This window comes from Notothenia coriiceps, unplaced genomic scaffold, assembly GCF_000735185.1.
Source record: "Notothenia coriiceps isolate Sejong01 unplaced genomic scaffold, NC01 NC01_scaffold00029967, whole genome shotgun sequence".
In the NCBI taxonomy this organism is placed as follows: domain Eukaryota; kingdom Metazoa; phylum Chordata; class Actinopteri; order Perciformes; family Nototheniidae; genus Notothenia; species Notothenia coriiceps.
The window spans coordinates 326,165-335,881 of record NW_011362668.1 but is presented as its reverse complement, the minus strand read 5'-3'; the positions used below and the strand labels follow the sequence as shown (position 1 = coordinate 335,881).

Sequence of the window (9,717 nt, the reverse complement as noted above, 5' to 3'; positions counted from 1 at the left end):
TGCTAGCTACTGTAGTGAAGACTCCTGTCATTTATTGCATCTCTGCGTGAATGATTAGATCATTTCACCTAAATCAAATGAAATGATGTTGATGGTCAAATTAGCTTCACATGTAGGTCTACTGAGTTCTGAACTTTCCATTTCGATCTATAAAGGCCTTGGGGCTATGTTGTTGATTTAATTAAACACAATATATGCACTCCACTATGCTGTTGTAGTATTTACTGTATCTGAAGCTCTTAATATGATTGCTCATATTTCAAGCCATCTTTTTCCCGGATCATTTTCATCAACCAGCCCCATTCCAAACTAATTGAATAGCCCTGCATTAATGCAGCCTTAGCCGCAACACACACAACACAAGACATTCATGTTTTAGATATACTGCTATTTAGATAAATCAGGTATGTGTTTATACTGCAGGGCAAACTTTCATAAAGAAAAATCTGCCGACAATATGATGTAAAAAAATATTAACAAATGGAGGAGGCTCTTATACTTTTGGAATTACGTTCACATGTAATATAACTATATATTGATTATTAGTATTTGGCCCTGTTTTAATTAGACTGACAAAGATGGTACATTTGTCTCCAAACTCTGTTTTTTTTATTGAATTTAAAGGAATAATAAGGGAAACTGCATTGTGTGTGTGTGTTCGTTCCACTAGACAGCTGTAATTATAAAACTGGCTGATTTCCTTTTGTTAAGCATCTAAAGAGTGAACGTCACAAGGATTTCTCCAAGAGCGATGAGTACCTGGTGGTGGACCAACTGGTGTCAACCCTGCACTTCAACTTCCTCCACATCAAATCTCAGGTTAAAAGGTAATATGATCAAACTTCCCCCTATATAATGTTCACACGATTATAAAAAGTCAATGTGTTTTTGATAGACCTTTTGTCTTTCTATTCACTCTACTCATGGAAACTTGTCTTTGATTCCTTTCAGACTGAAGTGCAGTGTTTCCTCTGTTCTCTTTGTTCCCGAACCCTGTGGGAAAACTGCTCTGAGACACGAGACGGATCTGGATCCCACAGAGATTATTAAAGGAGAGCAGCATCAGACTGCTGATGGCCACATGGGATCTTACTCGGGACACACCTTAAAAATCAGTTCAGTTACGGATTCTGCTCCTCTGAATCACATTGAGGGGGAGAGGAGGAACAATCACTCAAACTCGGACAGATCAAAGCGCAAATCTCTTGCACGTAAACGGCCGTGCCGACAGAACTCTTTGACTTCTCGCACCCAAAAAGCAGAGCAGACTCTGAATGATCAGCAGAATATGGAAACGGCGCCCTCTGGAGGTGAATTTCTTCGCTCCAGAGAGACTCAGGACAACAAGGAGCACCAAACAATATCTCCACGCATGAACAGCTCTCCCTCTCACCTCCATGATGTGAACACTCATCAGCTAGAGGAGTCTGATGAGAAGCAGGACTCCTCGGTGTGTGAGGCTGCTCAGGAAGGAAACGTTCTGCCCGACCAAAAGACTGGAAACAACCTTTCGGAAAGGGAAGGAGTGAGCCTTCCTTCAGCAAGTCTCGCTCCTGTCATACAGAGGAGGGTGAGAGTTTATAAACGCAAAAGACGGAAAATGAGCACACACGATGAAAGTGCGAAGCCGAGTGACATCCCCAACAAATCCCTGCTGAGACTTTTTCAGTCGAGTGATGACATGGAAGTAGAGTTTCTGGGGTTTGAGGACTAGGGAGAAAGGAATCGAAGGGATGAACTGGACTATTACTGCCTTTTTAAAATACTTGAAGGATACCATGTTCTGTGTTGTGAACCATATAAAACACTATATTCTCTCCACAGGAATCTCAGTAGGCAGATTGATCTCATTTTGTTTTATATCAGATGTAAGGCAGCTGTGGATGTGCTGTGTTTTTTTTCACAGCATTGAGTGTTTTTCTAAAAACTTAAATGTGGTTAGCAGCATTCAAGGACATTCTATTCACTTTAAAATGACAGGTTTTTCTTGTGCTGTTTTTAAACCAGATTTGGAGTTTTAAATTCTAAACTGAACACAATGAACAGTCTAAGTAGACTCGAAGTTAAAGTAATCAAAACTGAAATATTGTCTTTATAGTCATATTTGTCAAAACATTTAGTTAAATTAACAAAATAATATTTTGATATCCAGTCACAACCCTTTTCAAACGATCCTCATCAAATATATTGTCAAATTTTATATAAATATTTTGTTAGAAAAAACAATAATAACTAATTGCTTTAACCTGAATTCAAACTCTTAATCTACTTTGTGAAGAAAAATAGGTTGTAATAATACGCAAATCCATTGTACTACATTGAAATATCCACTAATTGCCCACATGGTCTAATTTGGTTAAATCATAAAACATTATCATTTGTTCACGTTCTTGACGGTATGTCAATATATTTAATTTTAGAAATGCATAGCAAATTTGGGCCTAAACATTAGTCCACAGTCGTTTATACATACTAGTTTCAGGTAGATACATTCTTCTAGATGCTATGAAATGAAATGCCACCTGAAGACTGCTCTGAAGAACAGGAAAAAGGCCCTAACACTTTAAAGTCCCATGGCAACATTACAGAGGCCTTGCGTTGTGATTTGTGATTTGTGTAAAAAAGAGTGTATGTAATAAACTATTAGTGAATAGTTTATTTCCATAGTTTACAGTCCCTACTTGCAGTTGTTTCCCATAAATACTTTTCATAAAAATGTAGCATTTTGTGAAAGAGGCAGCTTAAATTAAAAATAATATCCCCAATAACCTGAACAAAGGTAGTCTTGAATCTTCTCAGATATGCCGAACTGATCGTATTATGTATTTGAAATGCATATAATTGTTGCATAATGTATTTGAATGTCTCGTAGGTTGGATGTGTGGTGCTTGACATTATATATGACATTTTAGGATTATTCCTAAGTGCAATTTTCATGACCTGCCTTGTGCTTTTCTGATGCATTAGCTGGACCAGCCTCTCTCTGCCCTGCAGTTAGTGCATTAGCATAGAGCCCTGTTCTCCCTTATATCTCTCTAAGTGATGCTCTGGGTCAGATGGGAGTCTCTGCCACTGACATTAAGAAAGACCTGAGCAGCAATGTTCGGAGGCGTACAGTAAGTACAGCTGCAAATAAAAGTACTAAAGCAACACTGAATGCAGACATTATTGTCATTTGTTTCTCATACATATTCTGAACTACTGAAAATGCTTTTATGGTCATACAACATGGTACACAACCTGTCAACTGCTCATCAGGTGCATCCATGAACAGTTATATTTTGCAGGGTTAAAGGGGCTTGAGTTTATACGCATAAACTGTTTTTATTATACGGTGGCATGGGTCCGGGGATACTTTTTTTGTGGTTCTGTGTCACATCAGAATTAATGAACGCTGTTGTAGGTCTTGTTTTAAAGTGACACAGTATGTTGTTGATGCTCCCATGTGTCAACAGTTTAAATGTTTTGTAGATTGAAGGATTGAGAAGCCTTCCTAAATAGCTTTTCATAAACATGTTTGGCCCAACTGGAACATATGAATCCACAAAAACAAAATTGCCACACAAACACACATGTTCTTGTTATTCATAGATGCACATGATAGAGTGACTCATGACAACAACAGGCAGGTTGGGGCAGGAATGGCGCTCCTGCAGATCTTTAACATGGAGGAAGGTGCAGGAGGCGGACGATGATCATCCCGGAAGGCCGGGCCCGCAGCTTTTCTCCATCCTGTCTCCACTGCTCGCTCATATTTATGCATTAGGCGTTTCTGCAGTGAGCCGTTGGATATTGATGTGTTTTAAGGAGGTGTCCCTAGTCCTCCCCTCCCCTGCACCCTCCCCTCTCCTCCCTCTCTGCTCCGTGCTGCTGCTTCGCGGGTCGTCGGTGCGCTCAGACGCGCTCCGCGTTCAGACTTGTAAGGACCCCGATGGCCCCCAACCAGAGGGACTGCGCTAACCAGACGACCAGCCCCAGCTTCAAGCTCCCCTAGCGAAGGCAGGACTCTGAGAGCCTGCTCCCGGAATACCGCATTGTTTTATAATTTCCAGCAGGAGAGTGAAAGGTGATGGTGCTGATGATGCGCCCGCGATGGTGGATTTCCCTTTTGTGCGTCTGTGGATTGATGCACGTCGGCCACCAGAGCAACCCTGATGCCCAAAATGGTAACTGATGCCTTTTCAAATATTATTACATCAACACATCGTGCTTTTAAAAGCCTTAAATTACCATCCACAGGCCTTTGTTTGTTTTTGTGTAGCTTCGGCTAGTTCATGGTTTCCCTCTAAAATATGCATTTTGCCTGCTGCTTCTTGTTATCAAAGGAAAAATGGACCAGTCGACATTTCAGATGGCGGTGTTTATGATGAACGTGCCTCTGTTTCCCGCACGGAGGGACAGGCGGGTAATGACATCTGTTTTCCTCTCTGTGCAGGAGACGCCTTGTCGAGCTTGAAGGCTCTTCGTGATGCTGGCAGGTTTGTGGGAAAGGAGGACACGGTGCCTCTCCGCCTGCTCTACAGCAGGCACAACCACAGCCAGATCACAGAGGATGAGCTCAGCACCAGGGTGAAAGCCAGCTCCGGCTCCAGCCAGGTACAGTGTTTTGTTGTCCGGATGGAGGTGTGTGTGTGTGTGTGTGTGTGTGTGTGTGTGTGTGTGTGTGTGTGTGTGTGTGTGTGTGTGTGTGTGTGTGTGTGTGTGTGTGTGTGTGTGTGTGTGTTGCTCTCTGCTGCCTCCGTGTTTATGTTTGTTTCTCCTCCTCTACCCTTGTTCTCAGAGGGTAAAACTAATAATTAGTCAATTACAAGCAAAACAGCAGAAGCTTGAAACAATTAAGCCTTTCTAATTAGACTGTGCAGGGTCATCACTCTGCCTTTCAATGGATATACAATATTTAGCTTATTGATTTCTCAACAAATGTTTCTCTATTCACACTGTACATTTAGGCATGTACGAAATCTGCTTTCGTCATCTGGCCAACAGGATAATTCATAATTTAGTGATAACTTGCATCATGTGTGTCCAGCTGGGTTGCTGCATGCAGGAGCTGCCTCACCTGCATCAGCTCACATAAAGCAACATTTTATTTTGTATTTTAGTCAATTCATGCAAGTCGAGTTAAGTGGAAGGGATTATATATTATCAAGAGATCATCCATCGATGTGAACGGCCCATGTACAACACGATTACACTTGAGAAATGTCTTTGAGAGTCCCGCTTTCACAATGCAGGTGTAGAGAGGGCTGAGAGGAAAACCTTAAGGCAGGAATTGCAGTGGCCTCCCCTGCCAACTGATTAGAAGGGCGTTAAGAATATTTATACTCTTTTTCCAGCATTTGTCTGGTCAGGGCGAATACCAGTAGTTGATATTTTTAGGCATTTTAAACCCATGAAATGCCAATTTAAAACAAAGGTTTTTATGGACGTGTTTCATCACAGTCAAAATCTTAATGGTCATAACACGGTTAAGTGCATTATCTTTTTAATAACCACATTTAAGGAACACATTTTTGTTATATGTTAAAGAACGGTACCGCTAAATGCAGTATCCGTTTTGATTTAGCTCTCAAATATCTACATTCTTCTAAAAAAAACAATAAAATGTTGGCTATACTAGCTCAACATCTGAATATTTACAGTGATATCTCTAGAAAGTATGTTCTAAAGTAGGATTGATAACCAAGATGATTTGATAATAGTTGTATAGGTATGTTTACAGTTCTTTAGTTAACACTACCACTGTAGTCTTATTGGCTTGGGGTAAACTTTGTTTTGCAGTAAGTTTGGACAATAAAACCCACAAACCATTATGTTACAACATGATGCAGAGAGCTGTTAGTGATTATCCAAACCCAATGTTAGCAACAAGATAGTTTGACAGGAAACCTTACATTCCGCCTTGTCTTTAATAACCAATGCAGTGATAATCCATATCACTGTAGCAGTGTTCACTGACTCAGTTCAGTGAAGCAGCGTGTCTGTTGGGTTCATTTCAAGAGACGAGTCAATTAGCATTGTGCAAACCTTCCATGCGTTTTTAATTTGTGCAGCTTAGGTTTGCTAGCCTATTCAGGGCCCAGAGATTGGAGAAGGCTACTGATGGTAGCATGCAGGGAGGTGTTAACCCTTTGTCCCTCTCACACCTCAGAGCTGCAGCCCGATGGGTAAACATGCTAACAGCAGCCATCTGCCCTCAGATATCATGTTAGTGTTTTCCTTTGACGCTGATGCTAATCTCCATCCTAAGATTAATACATAGTTTGTGCAGGGCAAAGGAACATTTTCAACTTTCTACAAAGATTCTTAAGAAGATTTGCTAAAATCATGCTTAAAATATAATATTGTCACGAGTCAAGTACCTTCTTAGGAGCCTATCTAGACACGCATTTACTTTTTGAGTTGACACCTTTAAGATGTGTTTATTTAGCTTAAAGATGTATTGTCAGCCCATGGTTATTAATTAAAATAACAGATAATAGGTAATGGTTGTAAAGTTCTTAATTAGTGGTTTAATATATATTTTGTAATAAATTCAGGGTAGAACAGGACACGTGCCTCTCTCATTTGATATTTGATGTTCTGAGTCTCTTATTCTCCAGAGGCTTGAATCTGGTCTGCAATCAGCCGTGATGTCATAAGCACGTTGCAAGTTTGATAGATATTTGGCTGTTTTTAGACCAACAGTCTAAAAACAAATCTGTCAAATAGTTCTGAAAATATGTGACACACAGAAGTTTATAATTAGACTTCAGTTATATTGCCTATTTTCAGTCTCAGACACAAACAGCTTCACCACTGAGTGAGCCGTGGAGAGTTCAGCAGAGTGCTCATGTTGTTTTGGTGGAAAAACAAAAGCTTCCAGTGGAATCAGTGTGTGTTGGTTTGCATGTTTGCCTCTTTGTCTGGGCGCAGTGCGTTTATAGCACTTACAGTCATACTTCGACAGTCATGAGTGGAAAGTCTGCTATAACTCAGAAATCAAGAGTCAGCGGTGGCTTCAGACTATCGGCTCGGCTCAGTGAAGCTGGGATGTGCTTTCATTAAACACAATTACTGGTACCTCCCCCCATCACGGATCCAAACCTGCCAGATAAGATTTCATCGCAAGTGTGCCATGGAAAGGGATTGCCCTTTGAACGCACTCACACACACACCCACACACCCTCTTAGCCGCTCATATATGCATTGACCACGCGCAGACACACGCCTTCAAACAATGGTCTCTGGTCAATGGGGACTTCACGGGCTGAGGTCGTGCTTGGGTGAGCACAAGGGCACCTCCTGAATAAATTTGAAAAAAAAGAACCCGACACACCCCTCCTCCCATCGCTGTCATGGGGTGTCCGGTCTGTTGATGAAGGTAGCCGGGGGGGCGAGTCTGGGGGAGGGTGAGGCGAGTTTTAGCCCAGCTCGGGGACTCCCCTAGACCTGCAGAGGAATGATTGGGTCGAGTTCTCATTGACCCGAGGGTTTGTAATAAAGCCTGTCCCATATGTGCCCAGAAGACCCCCCTCCAGCCAAATCAATCACACACAGCAGTCAGCTGAATTATATGGTTCAGTATGGGATGAGGAATATCAATGAGTCCTTGGCGTTGTGAAACATACAAACTCACTCTGGTAAACATAGAAATGACGTGTCATCGAGGTATAATAATATGTACGTTTTTAATTATGAGTCATAGTGTGAGATGATATTACATAAAAAGCACTTGCATGAGATCCTTTGCAGAAATTCAAATTCAGTAGAAGACAGATGTTGATGGCTTAATATAAACAGTCTTCCTACTGCTGATTGGTTCTGAAAGAGACAATGCAGCCATCCATCAATGGAGAGGAGAATTGATCCTTGCATATGATAATGAATAAAGCCATGAATATGATAATGTCAGCCTCTAGTTATAGTAAATAACATGTCTTCTCTGCTTTTCCTAGGTGAACCATGTGGCCCAAGCAAGCTTTCAAGTGGACGCTTTCGGCAGAAAATTCATCTTGGATGTGGAATTGAACCAGTGAGTCACAGTTATTATATAATTACATATGTCCACCTGAATAGGAATCCATCTACAAAAAGAATGTCTGTCTTTGCAGAGGTATTGTAAGCTTTCATTTGCATTTAACTTTTTTTAAATAGTGTGTCTTGGCTGACACTCAATATTGTTTTTAAGGCAAACAAAGGTGGCATGGTTTTAATATCAAAAATGTTCTTTAAATATGACTTGCTTGCAAAACTTGCTCCTGTTTAGTGTAAATGATCTTGAGCACATTTTGTGCATCAATCGAGTGCTGACTCCAGTATTTCACCTGAATCGTTCATCGTGGTTCTGCGGGTCATATTTTCCTGCTCTCTGAGGGAAGTGTATTGCCTGTGTTTGGGAATGCACTCTTAAGACATTAATATCTAATGCCGGTGTGTGCTGTGTGTGAATCAATGTATCTGTGTGAATATGTGTGCGTGTGTTTGCAGCAGGTCAGTTATTGTGTGCGTGTGTGATTTAGAGGTTCCATCATAATAGGAAGTGATTTACGGTAAAGGCCGGAGCGCTGCCCTGTCAGACACTGATATTGATCACAGTACTGCTGATGGAAAGCGAGGAACTCTCTTCTTATTTCACCTCTTCCTCTCACTAAGCCTCTCCCTCTCTTTTTGCCTCGACCTCATACACTTTCATACAATTGAACCCTTTGGCATCTATATCTAAACTTTTCTGTGATTGTTTTTTCGGTTTTCCACCATCTCTCCTTGAGACCAGGGCTTGTTTGTCTCATTTAGCCCCAAAACAGGAAGTCTGTAAACACACAAACATTGATGCTGCCTGCTCCTCACAGCAGAAGTCACTCCCCCACAGAGAGAGCCGTTACATCACAGGAGTTCCCACGTTTGGAGGAAATGTTTCTGAGAAGCCTGCAGCTCACTGTGTGACGCATCAACCGGTTATGGATAGCAAAATCTGTCGTTCACACATTGACAAATGCGCACACACATACATGTATGCACAAGCTTCTGCACATGCACTTTCATTAGCACATGGCTCGGTGCTGAGTCATTATTCATGCAGGTGACCTTGCCTGCTTACAGCTTCTTTGTAAATCTAATCTTTACCTGGTGTGGTGCAGAAAGTCCATCAGAAAGATGACCTAAAAAAGACAATTGGGAAAAATCCTTTGCTTAACTTTCCACAGAGTGAGGTAGCCTCCATGCAGACAGCTCCGGGGGACAGTTTGACACGTGTGGCTCTGAATAAGAATGAGATCAGCGCTGTGGAGCTTGGATTGGAAATCTTTACTTTTCTCTTTTTCAAACAAAAACAACAAACATTTCCTAGCTCCAGTTTCTCCTGTGAGGATTTGCAGTTGTTTGTGTTTTATCCGATCATATACTGAATGTTTTTAGAGATTTGGAATATTGGTTGGGAAAACAAGATGGGTGTATGAAGGCATATTTAATACTTTTGGGTTTTAAAGTGTTGTTGTAAATCAATCAATCAATAAATAAATAAATCAATCAATCAATCAATCTGATCTGAACCGGAGTGGTGGTTTGTTACTGGACTTCTGTGCTAGTCATGGATTGGCCATAACAAACACCATGTTCGAACATAAGGATGCTCATAAGTGTACGTGGTACCAGAGCACCCTAGGCAGAAGGTCCATGATCGATTTTGTTATCGTATCATCGGACCTGAGGCCGTATGTTTTGGACACTCGGGTAAAG

At 41.2% G+C, this 9,717-nt stretch overlaps 2 protein-coding genes across 2 annotated transcripts in view; both read left to right on the top strand.

Annotated features, from left to right (window-relative positions):
• The window catches only part of dbf4 (DBF4-CDC7 kinase regulatory subunit), a 5,470-nt gene extending 3,756 nt beyond the window's left edge, over positions 1–1,714 (top strand). Inside the window, exons 12-13 of the mRNA XM_010787050.1 lie at positions 712–827; positions 952–1,714. Coding sequence (XP_010785352.1) covers positions 712–827; positions 952–1,714 — 879 coding nt within the window. The remainder of the gene's footprint in view (positions 1–711; positions 828–951) is intronic.
• A 1,979-nt stretch (positions 1,715–3,693) lies between these two features.
• LOC104959179 (disintegrin and metalloproteinase domain-containing protein 22-like) lies at positions 3,694–8,018 on the top strand. Its single transcript, XM_010787049.1, has 3 exons — positions 3,694–4,166; positions 4,436–4,596; positions 7,938–8,018. Exons 1-3 carry the CDS (start codon positions 4,070–4,072, stop codon positions 8,016–8,018), a joined length of 339 nt encoding a protein of 112 aa, XP_010785351.1. The 5' UTR covers positions 3,694–4,069.
• The last annotated feature ends 1,699 nt before the right edge of the window (positions 8,019–9,717 follow it).

Bases quoted from the DNA above. Each gene is read 5' to 3' on its own strand.
- LOC104959179 (XM_010787049.1), top strand. From the start codon at position 4,070: ATGGTGCTGATGATGCGCCCGCGATGGTGGATTTCCCTTTTGTGCGTC. The intron at 4,167-4,435 runs GTAACTGATGCC...CTCTCTGTGCAG, and splicing joins CAACCCTGATGCCCAAAATG to GAGACGCCTTGTCGAGCTTG. The intron at 4,597-7,937 runs GTACAGTGTTTT...TGCTTTTCCTAG, and splicing joins CCAGCTCCGGCTCCAGCCAG to GTGAACCATGTGGCCCAAGC.